The following is a 27,352-nucleotide window of genomic DNA, read 5'->3' as shown; positions in this document are numbered from 1 at the left end:
TGTGGTGTTGGAGAAGACACTTGAGAGTCCCTTGGACAGCAAGGAGATCCAACTAGTCCATCCTAAAGGAAATCAACCCTGAATATTCTTTGGAAGGACTGATGCTTAAGCTCCAATACTTTGGGCACCTGATACAAAGAACTGACTCACTGGAAAAGACCCTGATGCTGGGAGAGGTTGAAGACAGGAGGAGAAGGGGATGACAGAGGATGAGATTGTTGGATGGCCTCACCGACTCAATGGACATGAGTTTGAGCAAGCTCCGGGAGTTGGTGATGGACAGGGCAGCCTGGTGTGCTGCAGTCCACGGGGTTGCAGAGTCAGACATAACTGAGCGACTGAACTGACTGACGGAGTAGGGACACTTGCCCCCTGGCTACCTAAGTTGCTGAAACTGCAGGGTCTGCCTTGGCCCTTCCATCTCCCTCAAGCCCTGCGCCCAGGCACAGAGCCCTGGCCTTGAACTTCTGCCTGTTTCTGCCCCGGTCCTCTCATTCAGGTTTTTACCACCCCAGTGACTTCTCACCTGGCTGGTACGACAGCTTCCTACACTCCACCCTCCACTCAGCTGCCCAGGAAATCTTGGACACCTTCACTTTTCAGGGCTGCCCAGTCCTCTCAACTTTCAGATCACTCCGTGTTCTGGATCCTGGAGCAGGCCTGTGCCCACCCCTCTAGCCTCACCTTCTCCACTGCTGGGGTCTTCCTTTTGGCTTCAGCAGCACACAACTATTGGACCCTTAAAATGGCTTCCCGCTTTCTCCCTGGAAGGCTGCAGCCACTCTGCCTCTCCTGTCACCAAACTAGCTCTAACTCATCTTTTAAGACTCAGCTCAGTCATTTCCTCTTCTAGAAGGTTTAGGAGGCTTCTCCAGGCAGAATCAGGGCCCTCCATTGGATTCCCAGAGTCCCTTGTGCTTGGGTCTAACCAGAGCCCTTATCTGGCTGGGCCGTTTTTATTCCCTGATCTAAGACTTCCCAAGACAGTGACAGACAGCCTGGTACTTCCTTGAGCACCAGGAAAGTTTTGTGGGTAAACATCTAGAAGCAGACCACCTGGGCTTAATGTCTGCTGGGCTCTCTTTTAGCTGTGTGACTTTGGGCAAGCTGTTTAACCTCTGTAAGCCTCATTTTCTTCACCTACATGGTAGAAATAATACTACTACTCAGATCACAGGCTTATAGGAAAAATGAAAGGCTATGCATGTACAGCCCTTAGCGTCCCATGCCTGGCCTGCGAGGATAGATCCATGGATGCCATGGAGAATTCGAGCTGTTAATGGAACCCAGAAAAACATTTCCAAGACTGCTGGGGCAGAAGGTCTTGACACATCAGGGCTAACTCTGCTGTTCCAAGAAAGAATTAGGAAGTCTTTTGGAAAACAGCAGCAGCAGCAGCAACAAATCTTCCTTAAGTGTTCCTTCGAGGAAGTTGGGGGAGACGTGTTGCAAAACCAGGCGTTCGGCACAAACTGTGATTGAATTTTAAAGTGAAAATGGAAGTTTAAAGGAATACATGGATCTTCCTCAGGGGCCGGTGGGGAGGACATGGGCCTGTTGATGGAGGGACCAATGGTCAAAAAAAGGAAGGTAAAAGACGGGAAGTGTGCAGCTTCCTGGCAGCAGTGGTGGAGTTAGAGCCAAGACTGGGCTCCTAGGGAATAGATGCTGCCCCTTGGGGCGGTCGGCGCATAGCCTGTCCAGGAACGCTGCTCTCCTGGATTTATCTAGGCGGCTCTATAAATTCTAATCGTGGGAGAACCTGGCACAAGGCGCCCAGAGAACCTGGACTGGGGTAGAAGACAGCAAGTAGACGTCTTTGCGATCGGCTGCCCAGAAATTCTGCGAGAGTAGCAGCAAGTCCTGAAGAACTGGGGACTGACTCGGATGCCCCTACCCGCCTCCCCATGTCCCACCTCGAGAAATGCCAAGGACAAAAGTGCGCGGACTCAGAGGTCAAATGGGGGATGGGGGGTGTTCTAGGTACCGCTCAGCCTCCCAACTCAGACCTCAGTCTCCACCTCCTGGTAGTGGGTTCGCATCCTGGTGGTTGGAAGAAGAGCTCCCATGAGCCGCCCGAGCCCGCCCCTCCCGGGGGCCTCCCGCAGGGTTTGGTCAAGCCTCTGAGCCAGGACGTGAAGCAGCTGGCGCGGGAGCGGGGCTCCAGGCGCGAGCGGACTCGATAGCTGACGGTCCGCCGGGGCCGGCAGCGGAGTTCCCCCGCGGGGGCGACGCGCCGGGCGGGGACCGGGTCCGGGGCCGGGCGCTGCAGCCGCGCCAGGAGGTCCGGGCGTGAGCGTGACCTCACGGGGAGGGGCCAGCGCCGCGGCCCTGGGCTTGCAGCCGAGCGCCGAGAGCGCAGCGCCGCCCGAGCCGAGCCGCGAGGAGCGCACGCCGCGGCCCCGATGGAGCGGTTCAAAGGTGAGGACGCGGGGTCCCGGGGCGGCGCGCCCCCAACCCCTTCCCGCCCCGCACGGCGCTAGAAAGCAGGGACGAGGGTAGCGGGGGCCGTCACCGGGTGCGCCTCGCGTTCCTCCTGGGCTCAGGTGAGCCAGGCCGGCTACCCCCGCCCAGCCCGGACCTGTGCCGAAGATCTTTTGATCCTCCCAGGCGCGGAGGGCGAGGGGTCGGCGTGACGAGGCTTCTCACCTGTTGGAGGGCTGGGGGTGCACATGGAGACCCACCTTCTAAGCCCAGGGCACCCCGGAAAGATGCCAGGGACCGAGGAGTTCCCGAGTGAGGTCGGAAGAGTGAGGGGCTGCTTGGGGGGCGAAAGGCTGGTAGTCGGGGTTTCTGAAGCGGGCGCCAGTCAGAGTGGAGGGCTTCTTGCAGATCCCGAAAGAAAGCTTGCGAGGGGATGCCCTTGGGCGGTGGGGTGGGGTGGCGCGCGGCTCGGCTCCCGGCTTGGTCGGGCCACCCCAATCTTGCGGGTGCTCCGGTAACTGCCTTTTCCCCAGGCAGGGGCGGGGTGCAGGGATTCGGGGCCGAGTAGGGTGCCCGGCAGGTGGAGCGCGTCCCAGCCCGAAGGCTTAGCTCCGGCGCAGCGGAGCAAGTTTCGGAGTTGGCCTGGTCCCGGGTATCTCGGCCAAACCCTCCTGGGCGGCTGGCCGGCCTGGGTTGTGTTGATTGTGCCCGGCTGGTACCCGAACTCAGAGCCCCTGCCCGCCCCCCCGGGGGGGGGGTGCGACTGGAGTCTAGAAGCCTCCGATGGCACACGGCACATCTTTTGGTTTTGGAAAAGGTTAAAAAGCTGCCCTTTAATCGTGACGCTGTGGGGGACCCCTCCCCCAACTCCTTTGGGGAAACTTCTTGCATTTTCTTGGTCTCTCTCTACCAAACCTGCAAAAGGAAGTACTGTTTGTGTATTTATTTTCTCCTGGGAAAGAGTAATATAGAAAAACGCTCAGATTCCCCAGGAATCTCTCTCCCAGTGGTTTCTCATTTCTGAACTGACATAAATTTTAGGGCTCAGCTTTGGTTCTCTAAACTAACTTGGATCTTTTGATTTTTCTCATGGTTTTTTTCTCATCTGGGTCAGCTGGTTACAGGTGAGGAAGGGTCTTTGCCAAGAGCACAGAAGACAGCTGGGGAGACAGGGTTAACTTCGCTGGCAACCTTCCTTTTTTTTTTTTTTTTTTCCCTGTGAACCCTCCCTGGAGCCTCTCTCACATTTCTAACCGGGTGGTTTTTTTTTTTTTTTTTTTTGTCTCAAATTCTGCTGAGATCACGTCAGTTTTGTGCCTGGATGGCTGAATGCGTCCTTCTGTAGTCTCTGAACACTTGAGGCCACAGCCCCTCTCCTTCTAAAATGGCAGTTTGCTGCTCCCTGCCCCACTGGGCCCCCTCCGCCCTCTGGGAGGGACCCTCACAGGGAATTCGATCCTTGAGCTGTCTCTCTGAGGAACCCTTCCAGCTCAAGAGTCTGCCCTTCCTGAATTGTGTCTGCTCCTGATGGAAGGTCCAAGTTGCAAGCTACTTTCTCTCAAATCAGTATGTTAATCCTTCTGAGTTTAGGGCAAATTATAACATTTTGGGTCTTTCCAAACGCCCAGTGATTATCAGAAGGTTTTTGTCTTAATAGCTTTCGACTTGGCCCTTAACCTGAGGAAGTCTTTTTAGTTATCTTTTTCTCTTGGGAGTTTAAAATCCTCCCACCCTCAAAGATCTCTGAATGGTTTATGCCAGCTGAAGGAAATTTTAGTTGCCAGTTCAGAGTGTTTATGTTTTGGGTAACGCATGCATCAGTTTCCTCACTTTGCAGTAAATCGAGCACAGCCAGTGATAAGGGAATACACTTGAGAATTATCTGGATTGCAGGGGGTTCATTTAGTGTTTGATTCTGGAGAAAATTCTCCAAGGTTCTCTAGTGAATGCTACTAATCTGTTCACTGCACCTTTCAGCTAAGGAATATGGGAATTTCCCTGCCCCGCATTGCCAGAGATTGTAGAAATCCCCATTCACTGAAAAAGCTGAGTTGTATGTTGAACAGTCTCTGAATTGAAAGGTTGACCTGTGCAAAATTAAGTTTTGTTTTTGTTGTTCAGTTGTTAACTGAACAACTCTTTGTGACCCCATGGACTGCAGCATGCCAGGCTTCCCTGTCCTTCACTATCTCCCAGAATTTGCTCAAATTAATGTCCATTGTATCAGTGATGCCATCCAACCACCGCATCCTCTGTTGTCCAATTCTCCTGTTGCCTTCAATCTTTCCTGACATCAGGGTCTTTTCCAATGAGTTGGCTCCTCGCATCAGGTGGCCAAAGTATTGGAGCTTCATCATCAGTTCTTCCAATGAATATTCAGAGTTGATTTCCTATAGGATTGATTGGATTGATCTCCTTGCAGTTCAAGGGACAAGGGACTCTCAAAAGTATTCTCCTGCACCACAGTTTGAAAGCATCAGTTCTTTGGCACTCAACCTTCTTCATGGTCTGACTCTCACATTGGTACATGACTACTGGAAAAGCCATAGCTTAGACAATGTGGACCTTTGTCAGCAAAATGATGTCTTTGCTTTTTAATACATTGTCTAGATTTGACATAGCTTTTTTCCCAAGGAGCAAGTGTCTTAATTTCATGGTGGCAGTCACTGTCCGCAGTGATTTTGGAGCCCAAGGAAATAAAATCTATCACTGCTTCCAGTTTTCCCCTTCTACTTGCCATGAAGTGATGGGACAGGATACCATTATCTTAGTTTTTTAAATGTTGAGTTTTCAGCCGGCTTTTTCACTTTCCTCTTTCACCCTCATCAAGAGGCTCTTTAGTTCCCCTTTACTTTTCTGCCCTTACAGTGGTGTCATCTGCATATCTGAGGTTGTCATTTCTCTGAGCAATATTGATTCCAGCTTGTGATTTATTCAGCTCTGTATTTTGCATGATGTAATCTGCATGTAAGTTAACAAATAGGGTCACAATATATAGCCTTGTCGTACTTCTTTCCCAATATTGAACCAGTCAGTTGTTCCATGTAAGGTTCTAACAGTTGCTTCTTGACCCACATACAGGTTTCTCAGGAGACAGGTAAGGTGATCTGGTATTCCCACCTCTTTAAGACTTTGTTGTGATCCACACAGTCATAAGCTTTTATGTAGTCAATGAAGCAGGGGTAGGTATTTTTCTGGAATTTCTTTGCATTCTCTGTGATCCAGCAAATGTTGGCATTTGATCTCTGGTTCCTCTGCCTTTTCTAAACCCACTTTGTACATCTGGAAGTTCTCATTTCATGTACTACTGAAGCCTATCTTAAAGGATTTTGAGCATGACCTTACTAGCATGTGAAATGAGTGCATTGTACAGTAGTTTGAACATTTTTTGGCACTGCCCTTCTTTGGGATTGGAATGAAAACTGACCTTTTCCAGTCCTGTGGCCACTGCTGAGTTTTTCCAAATTTGCTGACCTATTGAGTGTGGCACTTTAACAACATCATTTTTTAGGATTTGAAATAGCTCAGCTGTAATTCCATTACCTCCACTAGCTTTGTTTGCAGTAATGCAAACAAAAAAAATCTCAAAAACGACAAAATGATCTTGGTTCATTTCCAAGGCAAATCATTCAGCATCACAGTAATCCAAGTCTGTGCTCCAATTACTGATACCAAAGAAGCTGAAGTTGACTGGTTCTATGAAGACCTACAAGACCTTCTAAAACTAACATTGGAAAAAGATGTCTTTTTCATAAGGGATTGGAATGCCAATGTAGAAAGTCAAGAGATACCTGGAGTAACAGGCAAGTTTGGCCTTGGAGTACAAAATAAAGCATGGCAAAGGTTAACAGGATTTTGTCAAGAGAATGTACTGGTCATAACAAACATGCTTTTCCAACAACACAAGAGATGACTCTCTACATGGACATCACAAAATGGTCAGTACCAAAATCAGATTGATTATGTTCTTTGCAGTAGAAGATGGAGAAGCTCTATATAGTCAGCAAAAACAAGGCCTGGAGCTGACTGTGACTCAGATCATCAGCTCCTTATTGCAAAATTTAGACTTCAATTGAAGCAAGTAGAGAAAACCACTAGTCCATTCAGGTTATGACTTAAATCCCTTATTATTATACAGTGGAGGTAACAAATTGAGTCAAGGGATTAGATCTGATAGACAGAGTTCCTGAAGAACTATGGACAGAGGATTATAACATTGTACAGGAGGCAGTGACCAAAACCATCCCAAAGAAAAAAAATGCAGGAAGGCAAAGTGATTGTCCAAGGAGACTTTACAAATAGCTGAGGAAAGAAGAGAAGCAAGGGGCAGGGGAGATAGGGAAAGATATACCCAACTGAATGCAGAGTTCCAGAGAATAGCAAGGAGAGATAAGAAGGCCTTCTTAAATGACCAATGCAAGGAAGTATAGGAAAACAATAGAATAGGAAAGACTAGAGATCTCTTCAAGAAAACTAGAGATACCAAGAGAACATTTCATGCAAAGATGGGCTCAACAAAGGACAGAAATGGTATGGACCTAACAGAATCAGAAGAGATCAAGAAGAGGTGGCAAGAATACATGGAAGAACTGTACATAAAGGTCTTAATGACCATGCTAACCACGATGGTTTGGTCACTTATCTAGAGCCAGACATCCTGGATTGTGAAGTCAAATTAGGAAGCATTACTGCAAACAAAGTAAATTTAAGTATGTTGGTCCCAATCTTCCATTAACCAGTGCAGCCTCTAGTATCTGAGTCCCCTCTTGCCTGTCAGAGATTGAGGATCTTTTTCTTTCAAAGGTAAGATCGAATAATTATGAAATGACTACACACAGGGTGGTTTTAATAGCAAAATTAAATTGAAGTGCAAGATGTACTTGGAGTCTCAGAACATTTGTAAAAATTGTGAAGAATTGTTTGTGATACTTTTAAGAATAGGTAAACTGCCTCATCACCATCTCCAGAATCTCAAAATGTTTTCTCTCATTTGTAAATCTCACAAATCAGTGCAGGAGAAACTGTTTTCCATATTCCCCAGTCTGCATGTTACATATTGTGCATCTCCAAAAGTAGCCTATCATTTTTAGGCTCTGGGCTGATTTTTCCATTGTTTCTTAAGATGTAAGGAGATGTCTGGAGGTAAAGAGTCATTGGAATATCACCTGGTGTATAATGCAGAAATACTTCCAGGCTTTTTCCTCATCCTTTCTAAGTCATTCCGCTAGACAGCCGTGGTGCTCCTAAGCAAAAGCAGGGTGGTAGAGGAAGGAGTATGTGGGGGTGTCTTCCTCAGAGAGGTAGAGCTTTTATAAGCGTTGTCCTAGAAAGTGATGGTAGAATTGCTGTATTTTGCATGTGAATTTCTTTGGTATTGTCTAAGCTGTGCTAAGCCCTACGGGGTACTTTGAGATGGTTCCCATCCTTGGGTGTTTACATATTTATGAACCTCATAAGAGCATCCTTGTGTCCCTGTGGATGAGCCCATTGGCTGAACACGCACCATGTGGTCAAGAATTCCGGTTCCTACTGCTCTTCCAGCTGGTGAGCGTGTCCAGGGCCAAATGTGACTGACCTACTATCTGTGGATTGCACTTGGAAGCCCATGCCAAAGCTTCCTGAAATTGCATCACACTTGGAGCCATACATGCACAGTTGAGATAGTCACTTTAATTTGGATCACAATAATTGGTCAAAAGTGTATCATCCCTTTCCTGTGTTCTTTGGTTTGTGAGTCAGATCACCTGATTGCCAGGGGAGGGCACTTAATTCTTGGGCACTGGAAGATAGAGATGAGCTGTAAAGAGTCAAGCCAGTAAAACTACTTGAAAGCTTATGTGGGAGTCATGTGATCTGTGGCCAGGGAAGGTCTGAAAAAGGAAAACTAATTAAAAAGGATGAACAGATTGATAGTGCTTGTTTTACCTTCAGAAGCATCATCTGAATTTGTTGTTCTTCTTTGTCAAGGAGCTCAGGTTTTTCCAGTTGAATTTCTACTTAAGGCAGAGGGTCTTAACTTTAGACACATGTTGGAGATATTCAGGGAGCCTTAAAAAATATGACCCCCATCCAAGACATTCTGGGAGAAGGAAATGGCAATTGCCTCCAGTATTCTTGCCTGAAAAATTCCATTGACAGAAGTAGCTGGTGCGCTATGGTCCATAGGATTGCAGAGTCAGACATGACTGACTGTGCACATGCATACACACAGACACACACAACATTCTGATTTAATTGGTTTAAGGGTTCAGCTTAGGTGGTGTTTTTTTAAAGCTCTGGGTGATTCTAAGGTGTAGCCAAAACAACGAGAGCCTTTGAAAAAAAGTATATAACACTTTCTTCACCTGGAAAATTAAGAGCAAGTGTGGAGTGAAACAGATACCTCTTCCATACTTACGTGATGTGGTTTAACCAAATCTTGTGATGGTGCAGAAATCTAACATAATTGCTCAAAGCTTTTAAACGCTTTAAAAGGCTGTGGGAAAGCTACTGAAGAACAATCTCTGATGTGATGCTTCCGAATCCTAAGCTCAGGGTTTGCTCATGATTGTACTTGACCTTGAATCCTCCTGACTTTGAAGCTCTTTGTGTGGGAGCCCTCGATGCTTTGGCAATGAAGTGGTCTGAAACAAATCCTGAGAGGTCACCTTTGGTGCTGAAAGGCCAGGAGTGGTGGGGGGAATTCTGCTCTGGGACCCCTGCCCTTTACAGAAGGGGTGAGAGCTCTTGGAACTGGGCTGGTTCCAAGCCCCATTAAAGGTCAGGAAGGGCCAAGGAGCTTCAAAGCTGAGGAAGCTGTGCCAGTCTTCTTCCAAATCCCTTTAATGATGGGAAGTGTTTCTCTAAAGACTTCTATCATCCAGAGATGGGAGGCTTTCCCCAAGCTGAGGGAAGATGGCACTTCTTCCTAGAGCCCAGGCAGAAACAGGAGGGAGAACAGTCAGGATGCAAGGAAGAGGCAGCTCTTTGGGAACCTGGAGCCCCACGGGTCCTGCTTGGCTGGGTGAGTCACTCCCCAGGCCTCAGTATCCCCTTCTAGGAAACAATCTCCAGCATTTGCCCATCCGGTTTTCCCAGCACTCTTCACTGCTTGCTCTGTGGTCGCTGAGGAATCTCTGGAGGGTGAGTGTGCCCTGGGGAGGGGAGGGAAGTGAGAGAGGGAATGTGGGCAGCCCAGTAAACGTCAGTTTAGGATTGTGATTCTTATAAATAAAACCAATTTCCTGTTGAGAGAGGAGCACGGCAGCCTTGGTGGGAAAGAGGATGCTATCAGCTGTGCGAGGAATTTGTGGCTCAAGGACTTTTGTGTGAACGTGTCTCCGAAGCCCGGAGCCTCTCTAAGACGTGGGATTATTCACTCCTATTTGAGAGACAGGTCCACTGAGATGGAAGAGATTAACTCAGAAAGTCAGAACCCAGATAAGAGATCCCCAAGAAATGAGTTTCTAAAGGGTAGATTCCTGTTCTAATAACAGCAAGGGCTTATTGAGAAAGAAGAGCTCAGAACAATTTCAGGCTCTTTCCTTATCAGTGTCCTCTTAGCCAGGAAGCGATTAAGCCACTCAGGGAAACTCTTCTGTCTTCAGGCCCACATGCCACCTCTTCCAGGAAGCCTTCCCTGAGTTGCTCTGTGTTCCCTCACTATTTTAGGTACAGCGCATCACAAGTGCTCAGAAACTATTTGTCTTATCATTATATGTCTCTATGTCTGTTTGGCTTGAAACCCATTCAAAACACGGCTGTCTGTCTCTTCCAAGGATGGCTCCCTCTCATGCCTAGTGCACTGCCAGGCGACATAGTAAGTGTCTGGGACATGATGGGGGAATGAGTGAAGGAATGAATTCCAGGCCACAGGAGCCCTGGGCACCAAGGGAAATGAGGCATGATCTCAAAGCCAGATTCCAGACGTGGAGCTTGCAGGCCTGCAGTGGCCGCCCGTGGCTTTCTCGACTTGAGCCTCTTTCTGTCTGTTCCAGCACAGGGGTGTTGCTGTCTGGTGGTGCAGAGAAGGATGCTGCAGGCTTCTGCTTGTGAGTATGAGCCTGCCTGTGCCCCCTGCAGCAGCTCACCCGGCCTCCAGGGCTCCCGAGGGCACAGACCTGGCTCTGCCCATGCTCTGGACTGATTTCTGAGGGATGCTGGGGAGCTGGGCACGGGCCTGGGCACTCCGGGGCTCAGGGTTCTAATCTGGCCTTGGCCACTAACTCACTGTGCGACCTTGGGCAAGTCAATTAATCCCTCTTAGCCTTGCTTCCTCATCCATATGAAGGAGGATAAAGATTACTAACTGCTGCTTGGTGGAATAACTTGTAATAGCTGCTGTGCTATACTTGTAAGGGGAAATTTTATATTAATTCAAGGGAGCAGATACCTGGAAACCTCTGACATGGTTCTGACCCCACCAGTTCCTGCCTTCGTTGGGGGCGCTGGGTGGTCCTCACAGTTAATTTGGTACCAGCTGTGCCCCTCATGCTTCTGGAAAATCTGAGCTCGAGATGCTTAGTCTGTTCCCAGGCAGCCTAGCTTCTCAGAGCAGCTATGTAATTCCCTCGAGGTCAGCTGGAAGGGCAAGGAATTCCTCTGCTGTCTCACTAAGTTTATGTAGGAGAGGCCCTTGCATTCTAACAAAAACTTCAAGCTCTTTACTAATTTTCTGTCGCTTGACTATCACCTTCTCCCTGAAAGTGAAAGTCGCTCAGTGGTGTCTTACTCTTTGTGACACCCTGGACTGTAGCCCACCAGGCTCCTCTGTTCATGGAATTCTCCAGGCAAGAGTACTGGAGTAAGTTGCCATGCCCTCCTCCAGGGAATCATCCTGACCCAGGATCGAACCTGCGTCTCCCAAATTGCAGGTAGATTCTTTACCATCTGAGCCGCCAGGGAAGCCCTTGGTCTCAAACTAATGAAAAACTCCACTCAAAGGGAGGGGAGTAAGGAGAATGCATAGAAAAAGTCAAGAACATGCATTGCATTACCGTGGACGCACTGTACTGGTTATAAACCAGATGAGCCCAGCATATTCTCATGTCCTGTCTCTCTGTAGGCCTTAAATATCGGCCGGGGAGGGTGAGGGGGACGTGATGCTGACAGCAACAGAAGCCCTGCGCTGTTTTTTTCCTAAACACATCCCTGAGTTCTTCTGTCACTTCCTTGAGCCCCTCCCATGGACTTCAAAGACAGCAGCAGGCCTATTGAGTGTGGTCAAATCGGTCCCAGCATATTGCCGATTGACTGCCTGCTCCTGATTCAATGGGGGAAGGATGGTTGGCTGTCAGCTCTGAGAGAGCAACCGTCTGCTCCCAGGAGGAATCTGAGCGGGGCCATGTGCATCCCTGCCCTTGGAGGTGGCTTTCCCAAGGAGGGTGACCAGCTGTCACAGTTTACCCAGGACTTTACGGGTTTTGCCACTGAAAGTGCCACGTCCCAGGAAATCCCTCAGTCTCGGACAGACGAATTGGTGGGTCAGGTCACCTTGTTCCCAAGCCTCAGCTTTATTAAAAGGCTAAACCAAACGTGGTTACTGCACAGCAAAGATGAACAGAGCCAGTTATTTCATCTCTTTGATAAAAAGCAAAAGTCCAGAGCTTAAAAACCAGCACTTAGTAACTTAGTTTGTAGCTGCATGATACCACCAGTGTCCTAAGAAAGAGAAGCCAGACTTGAAAAGCCTACACACTGTGTGATTCCATTTGTGTGACTTTCTGGAAAAGGCCAAACTGTCCGAAAGGAAAACAGGTCAGTAGTTGCTAGGGCTGGGACAAAGGCTTCACCACAAAGGAGCTTGAAGGAAATTTCTAAAATGATAGAGATCTTCATTTCTTGAATCTGTATGGCAGTGTTGGTTCTACAGTTCTAGAACTGCAGCCAACAGGGCAGTTTTGTTTTCGCCCTTTGTGTAAATTATACCTCCAGAAAGCTGACTTAAAACAAACCCTAGCCATCTATGACACTGTGGTATCAGATGAAGAATCCATTGAGCATGTGGTTAGCTGTCATGGGTTGTAAATAGAATCTGAGGTCTTGGTGTGGTCGTGCCTGCAGCCATCTGGAGGTGCAGCAGAAGGTGAAGAATTCTGGTACAAAATGACTACTTGATGGTAACTTCAATGCGAGAGACTTATCTGTGAGGCACAACCAGGGTGATGGTGGAAGCTCTTCTTCTATTGAGAGAAAAGGAAAAACCCAGGCAACAGATGTGCCCAGGAAGGTCATGGAACATTGAAGCCTTCGCTCCGGGTTCCCACCCTGGGAACACTGCTGCTACACACACATGGCTCTAATGTATTAACTTTGGCAGCCTTTCTGCTGCAAGTTTGTTTTTTTTCACCAATAAAGTTATTGAATTGGAATTGAGTACCCAAGTCTGCACCATAATTATTTCCCGGCCAACCTTTTGTTTTTGGCAGTCCTGCGTGTCTATGCTAGATAGGATTGATTCTGAGGAGGGAGAATGCACAATTTAGCAAATTAACGCACCTAGCCTCGTGCCACGTAAGGGGTTAGAAAGATAACCCCTTGTTGGAAACAAGCCGTCTTGTTTCCAACAAGACTTAGCGACTGAACAACAACTGTTGTTTCCAAGAAGGGAAAAACCTTGTGATGCATAACCAGCACTAGTCCTTGCTTACCAGCCCAGGAGGTGGGGTGTGGAATCCCACAAAAATAAGGAAGTATTAATCTGGTGGTCCTAATGGAATCTGAAGAGCTTAGTGGTTTCCCATTTCTTAAAAACTCAAACCCCAAGTTGAATTGGCTTGCTTTTCAGGTGGACGGTGTCTGGCTCTATGACCCTGGTAGCTGACTCTGTGTCTTCTCCTTTTTGTTAAGTACAGCGGGTTGGAAGGCTGTAGAAACTTCATCCATGAGGACCGTGTGGGCCCAGATGACTTTCAACCATGAATTATGCTGTAGAATTTCACACACGCAACTCTTCTTAATCATAAGTGTGTCCAGGACGCTAATTACCCACAGAGGCTGTTCCACCTGTTCTTGGGGGTATTTAGGAAGAATTCCTGAATAATAAACAGAATAATAATTGAATAATTGTAGTCTTTCGTCCTAATGGTCTCAGCTATGTTGGAGGACACTAGCGAGGGCGGGAAAGAGGCAGGAAATATTTGTGCATATTTGCAGTGAATCCTCGCTGATACGTGGTCAGGCCTGGCTTGTGGTGAGCTTTGGGGCTGCCCAAGGGCTCACTTCTAGGTTGAGTGCAAACATGAGTATTAGTCTGAGTTCTGCAGAGGAACTGGGAATGCATGGGTGGGGAATTTCCAGATGCTACCTGAACTGCAAAGTGTTACCACCGTCTCCCTGGGCTACCTTGGCATGCTGGCATTTTTTTGGGTTCTGTCTTAGCCTTTCTCTTAGTCCAACAAATGGGAATCCTGCCACTTCCTTCCATCCTCCATACCCCCCTTCCTCTCTCCCAGTTTTTACACAACAGGATTTATTCATGTTAACTGTATTCAAGTCCCCAGATGGGGGAGAAAAAAGATTGTGTTGAATGAGCTTATTGTTTGGAGACTTCACTGACTTCTTTTATTTAATACCCAAAGTCCTAGAACATATTGAGCTGATTTACTAAAATTCAAATACGGGCCTTTAGGAAGGAACTTGGAGGGTGCTGGGTGTCCCTCATAGCAGGGCTAGGACCTATTGGGTGGAGGGTTTGCTGGGAACATCCTGTCTTCATCTTCATGCTCTTGGGTCTCCTTGGGGGCAAGTATTCCCATTTATAATCCCGGATTTCTTATGAGCCTGAGATGATCACCACCCTACTGCCCTTTGCATTGTTGGACCTTTTGTGGTATCCCCTTCTAGCAATTTTTTTTTGGACACAGTGAAGATGGTCACTACCACTAGATACTTCCATCAGCAGAGCCACCCCCCACCGTGGCTTCTGCTTGACAGTTTCCTGCACCAGTGGAAGGAAATGAAGGGTGGTGATGTGGCACAGCTTGGGCAGAAGCACTAAGTGTCAGACCGCCTATGACTTAAATGCCTGATGCAGCATAGCTTGCCCGTGACCGTCAGGGCAGAGTTGGATGGCATGTCTTTTGGCATGGTTTGGAGATGGGGGTCTCTGTGAGGGATTTTGCTGGAGCTGTGACTGAGGGTCATGGTGTGTCTGCCAGTCCAGTGTGGTTGCCTAGGTTCAGTGATAGTGGGGTGTCTGGAGCCCTTGAGGGTTTCCTGAGGGTCCCGCAGTACCAGAGCTGGGCTGAGACTCATGTCTCACTGGAGACAGTGAAAGTGTTTCCCTGGTCCCAGTCAGTAACATCCCAGATGCCCTGAAAGTTAGACTGAGGCCAGGCAGGTCGGGTTGAGGACAGCACCATCACAGGCAAGTGTGAGTGTCTTTGGCCCTGCAGAACCCCTCCTGGGTGCACATAGCCCTCACACCTGCTCCTGTACATTCAACCTTCTCTGCCTCTCTCCCTCTGTTTTTCTCCCCACCACCCCCACTCTCTTCTTTCACTCTTTTATTCTATTTCTCTCGGCTTTTTCATTTTTTTTTTTTTCCTCTATGAGTTCTGTTCAGGTCTCCTGTATCTTTGGAAAAGGGATCTTTCCCGTGAGCCTAAGGGTAGAAAGCCCCCAGAAAGAGAGCTTTGCCTTGGCCCCAGGTCTCTGCTCTCATTTCTAACAGCCAAGACTTGAATCCCAGGCTTCGCTGGGGGTGGAGGGGGGAGCTGATGACCTCAGAGGCAGGATGGGAAGTGGGGCACGTTCCCAGCCCATCAAGGAACATCTCATTCCTTCTAAGAAGAGGAGGCCTGAGTGAAATCTGTTCCGTGCAGTCCCTAACTGCTTCATCAGGCCCTAGAGAGTGTCGCTGCACCCTGCCTGCTGCAGAGAAGGCCCCCTTTCCCAGCCCTCGTGGTCCAGCCACTTGCTAACCCATCCCACCTGACCTGGTGCAAGTTAACGTGACTGGTCATGATGACTAGGGTTCCCGGGAGAGTTCTCACCCTCTCTCTGTGGGTCCTTAAACAGCCCCGTGACCTGCTAACCTTCAAGGGGTGGAAGAAACAGTCTCAGCCCTGGGTGGGGCTCCTCCCACTGCCATCCCAGGCTCCCTGAAAATGAACATCAGAGCATGGCCTGGCATCCGCACAGGGGGAGCATGGGAACATCACCACAGTTTGGATAAATGTTCCAAACATGAAGGCTCAGCATTGAACTAAAATAATTTTTTCCCATTGACCTCCTGGCTTCCCCTTGGGCAAGCGTCCATCTCCCGCCCATCTGATACTGGTTTGGTGTATGTAATTGTAAACAGTTCAGGCTGGGAGCGAATCTCTGAGAGGAGTTATGGGATCCAGGTGTCGCTCCCGGCTGGCCACTCACTGGTTCCCTCGAGAGTGGGGAAGGTCATCTTGTTCTCCGAGGCAGAATTGAGTCTGTTGCTTTTGAGATCAAATCCTCTGGAAGCAAGACTCCCTCCCATGCCTTCACCCCCCAGGTCTCCATTCAGGATTGAAAGAGGCTGGGGGAGGGGCTCTTTCATAAATGAGTAGGGTTTCTACTCGTCTGACCCTGAGATGAGGGCCCCAAGTCTGCAGGGAGGCGCTGAGGTGATGCTGTGGATGAGAGGAGCAGAGAGAAAGGCCCGCATTCTCTGTGTGAAAACCACTGTGGATGAGAGGAACAGAGAGAAAGGTCCGCATTCTCTCTGTGAAAACCGGGGCCCCACTAACCAGGGCAAGTTTCAGGTCAGTTTCAGCCTCGTTTCTCAAGTGCAGCTGCACTGGGCTTGGCAACTGGCAGGCAGGAGCCTCTTGTTCTAAGCAGGAGGCCTCTAAGTGTGTGTGTAGGCGGCTTTGGGCACTTGTTACCTCCCTGGTCCTAGAAGTACAATTGGAAGTCAGAGCAGGGGCTGTGTTAGAGGACACCTTAGGTCTGTTGGAGAATATAGGGGGGCACAAATGTTGGGGGTCTGGCTTCCCCCCTCTTTGCACCCTTGCAGCTCTTAACATACGTATCAGCTGGGGAAAGAAGCTGATAAGCTCATTCAAGTCACTGGCATCAGGCATGATTTGGTCGTGTGTGTGTGTGTCTTGGGGAAGAGATGTCAGGTGACGATCAGCCACATTTTCTTGAAATTTACTAAAGCTGTTTACCTGGTGCCTTTAGACTGGAGACGGAAGTGGCAACCCACTCCAGTACTCTTGCCTGGAAAATCCAATGGACAGAGGAGCCTGGTAGGCTGCAGTCCACGGAGTCCTGAAGAGTCGGACATGACTGAGCGACTTCACTTTCACTTTTCACTTTCATGCATTGGAGGAGATGGCAACCCACTCCAGTGTTCTTGCCTGGAGAATCCTGGGGATGGAGGAGCCTGGTGGGCTGCCATCTATGGGGTCACACAGAGTCGGACACGACTGAAGCGACTTAGCGGCAGCAGCAGCAATGCCTTTAAAGAATAAGATTGATGTCCTACAACAAGATTTATTTTTCTGCCCCCCAGGAGGCTGAGACAGGTTGGAAGAAAGTGAGAGTGCAAAGAGGACGTGCTCTGCTGGGTAGAGTAACGTCGGATGCCACGCTTATCCATCATGGCTCACCGGCCTTGACACCTTGACCCCTCCCCCGCCCCTAGGCCTTAACCCCTCCCTGAATCTCTCTCGACTTTCCTCTGTGCCTTTATCTATGCTTATGGATTTCTTCTCTGGCTGGAAATAATAAGACCAGCCAAACAGTTTGGAGCGAACTATTGTCTACAAATGGCTTTTTTTCCCCCCTTAAAACATCACCATTACTGGGTGTAAAAATGGTTTAGCTTCAGGAGGAAACAGCTGGCTGGCAGAGGTCCTGGTGCGGTCCTGGGTGAGATTCCGCTGTGTCACTAATGACTTTCTTCGGTACATTTCCGGCACAAGTACACTTTGTTGAGGAATTCTGTGGCTGAGAACTTTTGTAAGGCAAGGGCTGCAGCCGGAGCAGCTTCTGGCTGAGGCCAGGAAGGGAAGTCTTCATTTCATTCAGGATAATCTAGACCTGTCCAATGGGTGTCTCTTAGAGACCTTGGTGGCTTAACTTGAATGCTAATGAACCTTTTCCTTCTAGAATATTATGTCTCTGGGTTTCTGTTAGACTTCAACACCTTGCTCTGTAGCTAAGGTGAGCCCAGATTTCTTAGGATCCCTGACCCACACCCTCTTTCTTGAATGCAGGCAGTGTCTAAAGCAATATTCTGAGTGGGAAGATGTGTGCTGCTGGTAAAAATCTGAGCTCCTTCTGCAGTCGGCCATGCCTATTTGTGCAGTTCCTATGGCTGTTTCTCACCATGTTCTAAGTCTCAGCCATTCTGGATTCCTTGTGCTTTCCCAAATTTGACCTTGGCAAATGCTGTTCCTTTGACCCGGAATGTTCTCCCCTCAAGACTGCCAGCTAGGCTTATCTGCAAGGGTCACTCAGCCTTGACCTTGACCCCTACCGCCTGAAGCCTTTAACCCCTTACTGCACCTTACATGACCTGCCACAGTCATTGGGTCCATATTACAGTTGATGGAAAGTCTGTGTGCCCAGGAGACTGAATGATCAAAGGTCAAAAGCCATAATTCCTCTTTGTGTCACAGCACCTAACTGCATGGGTGATGTATTGTCAGTGCTCGTGTATGGGATTGTGTGATTGAGAAATGGTTGTCGTCCTCAAGTTTTCTAAGTTTGATTGCATCAGAGTGAAGGCCTTCTGGTCATTAGTGGGCATCCTGATAAAGGTAATAGGCAGATGAAAGGAAAGAAAGATATTTACAGTCTAAAAGCTTCAGGGGGTTAACAATTAGAATATACAAGGAACTGATGCACATCAGCCAGAAAAGGCAATAATTTCAGCAGAAAAGAAGGTGAATAAAGGGTGTAAATGGGAGCTTACAGGTGATGGAGCCTCCAAAATGTTAATGAGCACCTGAGGGAATGCTCACTTGGGCTCCTTTACTTAGCAGAGTCAAACCAGCCGGAACAGACACCCAGGAGGCTGGTGGAAGTGAAGGACTGCAGGAGGCGGAGGGTTCTCAGAACACTCAGAACTTTCTGCATGGGCCCACTCTAGGCAGGGTTGAAAATGACCTTTGCAGTGTTATTTGCGGTGGTGAGGGGCGGGAAGTGGTCTTGGTGTCTGGGTGAATGATGATAGCAGAGGTACATTCTAGAAAATTCTGCAGCAGTAGAAGCAATGAATTAGATGTCCATCCAGAAAAATAGAGGGCTCTTTGAGGCATAGATAGTGCTGACGGGGAGGTAAGAAGCAGAATATCACACCTGACAGTTGCAGCATTTCAGGCTATAAAAATTCATAGAGCAGTACATATGGAGCAGAAACACAAACAAAAAAGGACACAGTATTGGGTTGGCCCAAAAGTTTGTTCAGATTTTTCTGTAAGATGGGCTGGAAAAGCCCAAATGAACTTTTTGGCTGACCCAACAGACCATCGTCTCTGTTGGGTGGTGGGTAATGGGATATGGGGATGAAGGGACATTGGTAAGAGTTTGCTTGTCATCTGCTGTTGATGCCAGAATTGGCGTAGTGATGGCAACAGCCAGGAGTGCAAGCAGTGTGCTATGGAGAAGTGGAGGGGGAGGGTACTCATCCCACTGCCATGCAGAAGAGTTAACGGGAGGCCATTTCTTGCTTATTAATTGTTGGGCTGTCCAAGACTCTTTGCTTGTGAGGTTGTGATAACGGACCACCTTTATGGTACACACCAAAGACCTGTAGCAGTGATTAGCAGCCTATATGGTCATGAGGTACGGGGATGCTTATAACCCTGCTTCAGATAAGCCTGTGATGGTAGAGCTGGCTTTTAATAGCTCTTATTTTTCACTCCCAGCTCTAGCCACTCTGAGCACCTGGAGTCATCTTTGGGTTCAGATTGCTAATAAGTACATACAGGTCACAGCCTAGAGCTGATGTCCACAGGTTTATCAGATTGACTCTTGAAGGCATTAGAATTGGATTTTTCCAGTATGTGGTTTACTGGACACAAAGTTGCTAGACTCTGTACAGCAGTTCATTTTTGCTTCTGTCCACCAAGGAGATGGAAATAGTCACTCAAAACCAGTGCATTCAAATGAGAGCAATTGCTTCTTCCACAACAGGTCTGGGGTCTCCTTGACCTGGACAAAGTTGGCCCTGAAATTTTTTGTTTCATCTCTGTATCTACTTGAAATAGATCTATTTGTCTTTCAAGTCTTTTTGAGATCCAAAGATGTGTGTGGTAAAGAGCCACTTGGACCAGGGAGGTGGTGGTTTAGTTGCTAAGTTGGGTCCAACTCTTGTGGCCCCGTGGACTGCAGCCCACCAGGCTCCTCCGTCCATGGAATTCCCCAGGCAAGAATACTGGAGGGGGTTGCCATTTCCTTCTCCAGCGGATCTTCCTGACCCAGGGATTGAACCCCGGTCTCCTATATTGCAGGCAGATTCTTTACTGACTGCGCTTGGACCAGGGAGACCACTGCGCAATTCTGCTCTGCCCAAGGTGAGCTCTGCAAGGCCGCCTGGGCCCAGGAGGCAGAACCTGGAGCTGCCCGGGGTCTTGTGAGTGTGGGCAGAAAAACTGACTCTTTTGGGTGTGGCTCAGTTGGGGAGGAGAGGGCTGCAAATTCAACTGTGTGTAAAAGCCAAGAACCAAGGCTTCAGGTTTTCAGGAAAGGGACAGATCCCTAATTTGGCCTCTGCTGGTTTGATTGCTTTCCCATCATTCTTTCTCTTGCACTGATGTCTTTTTTCAACCTGTTCTTCATCTGACCTTCCATTTATTGACCAAGTTCAGTTGTCACCCACTACAGCCACCCCAGTCTCTAGACCTGCATTGCTTGTTCCTGGGTTCACTGGACTGTGTGTGCCTCAGTGATGGAACAATGCAGATCATCATTTCTGTTCTTTCAAGTTCAAGCATCAGCCCCGGGGTCTGAGCTTCCCTGGTGGCTCAGAGGTAAAGAATCCGCCTGCCAATGCGGGAGACTCAGGAGACTGGGTTTGATCCCTGCATCAGGAAGATCCTCTGGAGAAGGAAATGGGAGCTCACTCCAGTATTCTTGCCTGGAAAATTTCATGGAGAGAAGAGCCTAGTGGGCCACAGTCTGTGGGGTTGTGAAGAGTGAACAGGACTGAGCACACACACACAATGGGCGGATTTCCAGGTGTTCACACTGTGGGCACTTTGTGAGCTTCGTCATGTGTCAGGTGTCATCAGGATGTTGAGATTAAAGCTGGGCACAGTGTTAATGAGGCTGCTGTCCTAATGGAGCTTACATTCTAGAGGAAGAAGGCAGACCATGAGCAAGCAAGCACAGTTCTAAAAAAGGGTACTTTCAGCACTTCCTGGTGGTTCAGTGGTTAAGACTCCATGCTTCCACTGCAGGGGGAAATGGGTTTAATCCCTGGTTGAGGAACTGAGACCCCACATGCTGCATAGCAGGGCCAAAAAAAAAAAAAAAAAAAAAAAACCACCAACGAAAGGCAATAAAAAAGGATATTTTCAAATAGTAGTATTTAACATGAAAAACAGAATGTTGTGAAAGTAACTGGCAGAGGTGAGGGAGTGGTCCCAACATCTGCCAGGAGTGATCACAGAGAATCTTTCTGAGATGACACTTGGGTTGAGATCTAAATGAGGGGGAAGCTGCTATGTGGAAAAGAAGGTTGGGAGTTCCAGGCAAAGAGAACAGTAGGTGCAAAGGTCCTGGGATCATCAAGACCTTCCTTGTATGATATGGATTCAGGGGATGGGACCTGGGAGCGGACCATCAGCAACAGGGATGGTGGAGAGGGATGAGGTTGAAGAGCTGGCAGTTTGGGTTGTATCCTGAGAGTGCTTCACAAGCAGTCCAAATATAGCTTCCCAGTCACCCACTGCCTCTTACAAATGGGTAGGTTACCACCAGTCTTCTATTCCACAGCAAAAATCCAAGCACATCCTAAAAGAATATTCTTCATACTTCTCTGAAGAGATTGAGGTGCTACAGACCTATTCTAGTGTTCCACACTTCAGTGAAGGGGGTTCTGAGGTAGGGATTGGGCACAGAGAAAGCCCACAGGTACACAGCCCATTGGTAGCAGGTATAGGACAGGTGCCTGAGGTTCACAGTTGGTGATCTCGCATCCTTCCCACCAGGCAAAGCCACAGAAGGAAAGCAGCTGTTTGATCTCCATTTGACCCAACATCTCTGTATTGCTTCTCCCTCTAAGAGGCCTTGGATGCTTTATTTCTGCCCTGTGCCAATTGTAGCGAATATAATCACAGTTGAAAATGGCAGGTTTATGCTGACCTGGTTCGTATCCAGCTTGCACACTTGCAGTGTCGAGCAGTTACTTGCCCTCTCTGAGCCCTCCTTTCTTTATCTGAAAGGAACTGATTACCCTCTTCCTTAGAGGTTTATGAGAACTGAGTGAAATCTTGTACTTCTTTATAGGTATAGCACATGGTCAGAGCCCTACAATGCTAGTTATAGGTGGTAGGTGGTGGTGGAACAAGCCACTGGGTTGAATTTGCCATGGGTCTTCCATGTTTGTTTCTTTTTTTTTTTTCCATGTTTATTTCTGACGCCTGAAACCTTTGCTTCCAGAAATGTCAACCATTAGTATTGGGAAGGAGCAAGCTGATTTTTGTGGACGAGCCATTTCCTGGTTCTGAACCCATTGATGTGAGAACATTGTGCCTTGTTACTCCTCTGTCACCCCGGCCTCAATTTTTGTTGTTGTTCAATCACTAAGTCATGTCTGATTCTGCGACCCCATCTATGGTAATCACCACTCTACTCCCATCCCAGGCTTGCTGGGAAGTCGAATGAAAAGCATGCATGAGAGTGTCCTGAAATCTAGAAAACACTGAACATATACGAAAGGTGACTTTTTTCAGTGCTGGACTGGGAATTGCATAACAGGCAAAGGGAAGTTCATGGTGCTTCCTTAGGCATTGCTAGTTGTGCCTGACTAGTTCTCAATCCTGGCCAAAAGGTGGGCTTTCTTGGTCATGGTGGGAACATGTTTGAGATTGGCTGCTGAGAAGGACGGTGAGATGTGGAATCACAGTCAGCAGTGAAGTCAGTAAGAGCTGGTGAAGTTCATGTCAGTCCTGTAGGCAGTGGACCCTTCTGGGGTGAGAGCCATCTGTGAGTTGAGGGTGACAAGCTCTCTGCAGTCATGGGCAACCGGTGTCCACATAGCCTGAATACCAGTTGCAACCCCATGAGAACATTTGCTCAGAGACACTCATCCCAGGTTACTGCTCGCTGGCCTGGCAGCGGGTCCCGCTGGGCCCAGGGAGCCTCGGGCCTCCTGGCAGCTGCTCCCTGGGTAGGGCTGGGCTGCTGAGGACACACACACCTGACCTCTCCTGACTTCCAGCACTGCTTCCCTCAGGGAGGGGTGCCCCCCTGTCCGTCAGTTCTGACTTTCTTCACTCTCCCTGCTCCTCCGCGGCTGCCACCTTTGATTTTTAAGTGGAGCATCAAGAGTGATTATAGTGATTATGAAAACTTCCCTGGTGGCTCAGATGGTAAAGAATCTGCCTGTAATGCGAGAAAACCCAGGTTTGATCCCTGGGTTGGAAAGATCATCTGGAGAAGAAAATCCCCACTCCCATTATTCTTGCCTGGGGGATCCCATGGACAGAGGAGCCTGGCGGGCTACAGTCCATGGGGTCTCAAAGAGTCGGACACAACTGAGCAACTAACAAGAGTGGTTATAGTGATTATGAAAAACAATGATTAATACCAGTATCTTCTTATTTCAGTGGATGTTCCATTTTTACCTTTCACGGATATCCCAGTGAGATGTGTCGGAAATCTTGAGAGTGGTTCTCTCCATGGGGTAACTGAGGGCCTGAGCCTTAAGTGTCACACAGCTACCGACTAAGAAGCTGTTTCTACTGGAAGGTGACTTTTCAGACTCTCAGCCCAGAGTAAGTCCCACTGCCCGCATCTGGTAGTGGCTGTGTTCACAGGTTCAGCGGTAGCCTCTCTCCCCTGAGCATTTTATTCTCACCATCTCATTTAATTCCTACATCCTCCTGGGAGGTGGCAGTGAGAACCTGCCACCTGCCACTACTGCAACCTCCAACAGGTACCTGTAGCCTCCCTGGGGAAGCCACATGCTGGGGAGAGTTGTGATAGGAGAAGCATCTTTGAATCCTCCATGACATTCTTGGCATTGCTTTGCTGGGGGAGAAGTCCCCTGGAATGCAGAGACTTGCTTCCCTGAGTTAGGCTGAGCTGAGAATGTTAATAAGAGGCTTCCCAGAGCTTTTCCATCAGACACTTTCATCTTATTCCAGGCGCGCAGAATCAGAACTGGGTGTGGGGGCGGGGCGGCAGGAATCCAGCAGTAAACATTATTGTCCTTATTCTGTGGATGGAGGAAATTGAAGCCAGATGCAGCCCAAGCAAAACCTCATTGTCAGTCCGGCAGGATCCAAACCCAGCTCCATCAGACTCCAGAATGCATTCTGCTTCCTGGTGTAGCTTGATCAAGCTAGACACGGTCTCCATCCTCAGATGGCTTCAAACCAGCTGCATCCATATTGAAATCTGTTGTTAAATGGGGTGTTGCGTCTCCTGGCTGCATCTTGGTCTATCCCTTTGGGATGGGGAGGAGGATTCCCCAACATTGCTCACAGCTGAAGCTTGGCTGTCTCTGCAGAGAACCCTGGCTGATGAAATAGTCTTTTCTAAAAGCAGACTCCTCTGTGTGCCTGACTTCTGGGTGTCATGACTCCCTCTTGTATCCTTAGCCGGCCCGGCCAGACCTGTGCTTCTGCTGTTCTTTATGACAGGGAATGTGTGCTCCCATCCCTTCTCCCTTTCGTACTCCCACCCACCTCATCCACCAACCCCTGCCTTGGGAAGCCAGCTTGCACTGATCACATCTGGTTCTAGCTGTTTCAGGCCCCAGTGGGACCCAGTCAGCACTCCCCTGGGCTGGTTTATGTGGTTTCTGTTCCTCGTATCCCTGCCATGTCTTCATAGCTAATTTTATAGCCCCTAAGATGCACAGCAGAGTGTTTGGCACATAAATGGGCATTTGCTTTGTCCCTGCTAATTCCTAGGAGTTTCTGCCCAGTTTCTCATCTGCCTCTTTCCAACCAGCCTTCAGGAGTCCTTGCTGAGTGTGCGGACCCTGCCCTGCTGTGGGCACATGAGGGTCAGGAAAGGCAAGGCATGGTCCCTGGCCACCTCCCCCTGTGGGCCTGGAGGCAGCTGTGGGTGCAGCATGCACACTGTCTGTTTGCTAATGTGCTTCCAGGATGCCTTGCACACCTTGTGATTAGTGGGATGGCCATGGATTACGACCTGTAAGGGAGAAGGTGAGCATTTCCCTCATATCTTAGAATTTGAAAGGAGAAAAGATAAGTGGGGCTATTCTCATTTGGAAAAATAAATCTCACCACAGGCAACATTCAGCCACACGCCCTTGGAGCCCAACAGCTGTCTCTCATTTGTTGGCAAATGTTCCCGGTGATGAATGTCCTCCATCCATGCTCACAGCCGTCCCTAAATGGAGGCTTTGGACAAGTGTAGGGGGAACAATGGCCCTTCTCAGAGAGCCCTCAGCAGACACTCCCAATGAAGTTGGTTCATCACTTGGAGCTGGGTCAAGACCACAGACAAGATGCCATTGATTCAGCAAAGGAAGCCTCCTAACAGCCATGGAGCTTGGGAGGCTGGAGGCAGCAAGAGAGAGAGAGAGGATGGGATTCATGGCTGCTGAGAAAGGCCCCGCATCATTGTGAGGGAGTCCACCTCTCCAGTACTGCCTTCTAGAAGGTCCTAAAGGAAATCAACGCTGAATATTCATTGGAAGAACTGACGCTGAAGCTCCAATACTTTGCCCACCTGATGCGAACAGCTGACTCATTCGAAAAGACCCTGATCCTGGTTCCTTGCCAGAATCTGTCTGCTTCATTGCTCCTATAGCCAGATCAGAAGGGATGATGGAGAAGGAGAAGGTGGGGAAGAGACTTAGGTAGAACCAGTGAGGACTTCTGGCCTTGGGGCTGGGAGTGGGTATCTCAGCACTACCAGCCTCAGTCTGGGTGTCCACAGGACCCCCTTTCACCAAGTTCTGCCTCCAACCTCCCCTCTGCACTTGCATCTCTGCTGACTTTCCAGAACAAAGATAAAAGATCAGCATTCCAAGCCAGAGATAAAAGGGCCCAACTGGGCAAACTCAGTCTTTCTTTCCCTTTTCGTTATTTTCATTTTTTTCTGATGAAGTTACTTTAAAATAGTGTAAATAGCAGCTACATTTTTCAAGCTGTTATTTTGCTCTGTAAGGAGTTCATGTAGTAACTTTATGTCTGTTTTTTTGTGGCAAAAGTCATACATGTTACTATCAAATATGCGTATGTAGCAGAAATTTATAATCTGAAAATCCCTAGAATTCCATCCTCAATGATATTATCTGTCAAGGATATATTTAGCCAAATATTTTTCTTTCTCTCTGCAGTAATCCTAACTGTCCGTTTCCTCCCTCCTCCTTTCCTTCCCTCCACTCTCACCCTCTCTCACTTCCCCTTGGCCCTGTCCTTTTTCCTCTCCTTCTTCCCCTGTGGTTTTGTTTTGTTTTTTGGTTGCACCGGGTTTCAGTTGCAGCAAGAAGAATCTTTGTTGTGTCATGTGAGATCTTCAGTTGTAGCATGTGGGATCTAGTTCCCTGATCAGGGATCAAACCCAGGTCCCCTGCATTGGGAGTGTGGAGTCTAAACCACTGAACCACCAGGGAAGTCCCCCACCCCCACTCCCACGGTGTCTTAAAAAGCAAAAGAGTAGAGTGAAAAGTAAACCTCCCTCTTACTCCTGTTTACTCACTTTCCCTTCCTGGAAGCAAGCATTGCTTCAGTTTTATATATCCTCCAAAAAAAGAAGTGCATGTAGAAGCAGCTATGTAGGTATACAGGCTTCCCTGGTTGCTCAGCTGGTAAAGAATCTGCCTGCAATGCAGGAGACCCCAGTTTGATGACTGGTTGAGGAAGTTCCCCTGGAGAAAGGGATAGGTTACCTGCTCCAATGTTCTTGGGCTTCCCTGGTGGCTGGGACAGTCAAGAATCTACCTGCGATGCAGGAGACCTTGTTTCAATTCCTGGGTGAGGAAGATCTCCTGGAGAAGGAAATGGCAACCCACTCCAGTATTCTTGCCTGGAGAATTCCACGGACAGAGGAGCCTGGTGGGCTACAGTCCACGGGGTTGCGAAGAGTCGGACACGACTGAGTGACCAACAGACACATGTAAGTGTAAGGTCCCCGTTTCCCACAACTGTGGCGTACCCACTGTTCACATTCTCATTTCAGTTAAGGGTGTTTCTTGGAGTTCTTTCCTGATAGATCTGCTGATTTCTTTCTCATGCTGCCGTGTGTTTCCTTTATATGGAGACAGCATAATTTATCATTCTTGCGCATTTAAGTTCTTTCCCAATCTTTTGCTCTAACAAACAGTGTCACCATGAACTTCCTTGCATGCAGGTCATTTCACATACATCAAGGATCTCATCTCAGGTTGAAGTCTCAGAAGCAGAATTGCTGGGTCGAAGGATATATGCATTTACAGTTTGACTAGATAAATACCCTCTTGTGACGTTGTGTCCTTTTTATGCTCATCAGCAAAGTGTCAAAGAGTGTCTGTTTTCTTACACCCTCATCAGCACGATATATTATTACACTTTTTCACCTTCGCCTATCAGAGTGGCCAAAGCTCGCTCTCTATGGTATCTCTCTCTTTATAAGGAAAGTTGAGCATCCTTTTGTATGTTTACAAGCCATTCACGTATGTGTGCGTGTGCTCATTTCTCTCTTGGGTTGTTGGGCTTTTAAAATTCATTTTGTAGACACTTTTTATATGGTAAGAGAATTAACCCTTTGGATACAAGCTGCAAATTTGCACCCTCTTCCCCACTGCCCAGTTTCTTGTCTTTTCACTTGCTTTTAT

At 48.3% G+C, this 27,352-nt stretch overlaps 1 protein-coding gene across 3 annotated transcripts in view; it reads left to right on the top strand.

The window, feature by feature from the left end:
* Positions 1-2,115: 2,115 nt before the first annotated feature.
* AFAP1L2 (actin filament associated protein 1 like 2) overlaps positions 2,116-27,352 on the top strand; it is a 114,979-nt gene continuing 89,742 nt past the window's right edge. The window contains exons 1-2 of one of the 3 annotated variants that reach the window (XM_070470221.1): positions 2,116-2,421; positions 10,401-10,454. In XM_070470221.1, coding sequence (XP_070326322.1) covers positions 2,406-2,421; positions 10,401-10,454 — 70 coding nt within the window. In that variant the 5' untranslated portion in view covers positions 2,116-2,405. The remainder of the gene's footprint in view (positions 2,422-10,400; positions 10,455-27,352) is intronic. The other 2 variants (XM_070470223.1, XM_070470222.1) reach the window with 2 other exon arrangements.

This window comes from Odocoileus virginianus, chromosome 7 (genome assembly GCF_023699985.2).
Source record: "Odocoileus virginianus isolate 20LAN1187 ecotype Illinois chromosome 7, Ovbor_1.2, whole genome shotgun sequence".
NCBI lineage: Eukaryota > Metazoa > Chordata > Mammalia > Artiodactyla > Cervidae > Odocoileus > Odocoileus virginianus.
The sequence above is the reverse complement of the archived record's forward strand: the minus strand, read 5'-3'. Positions and strand labels throughout refer to the sequence as shown.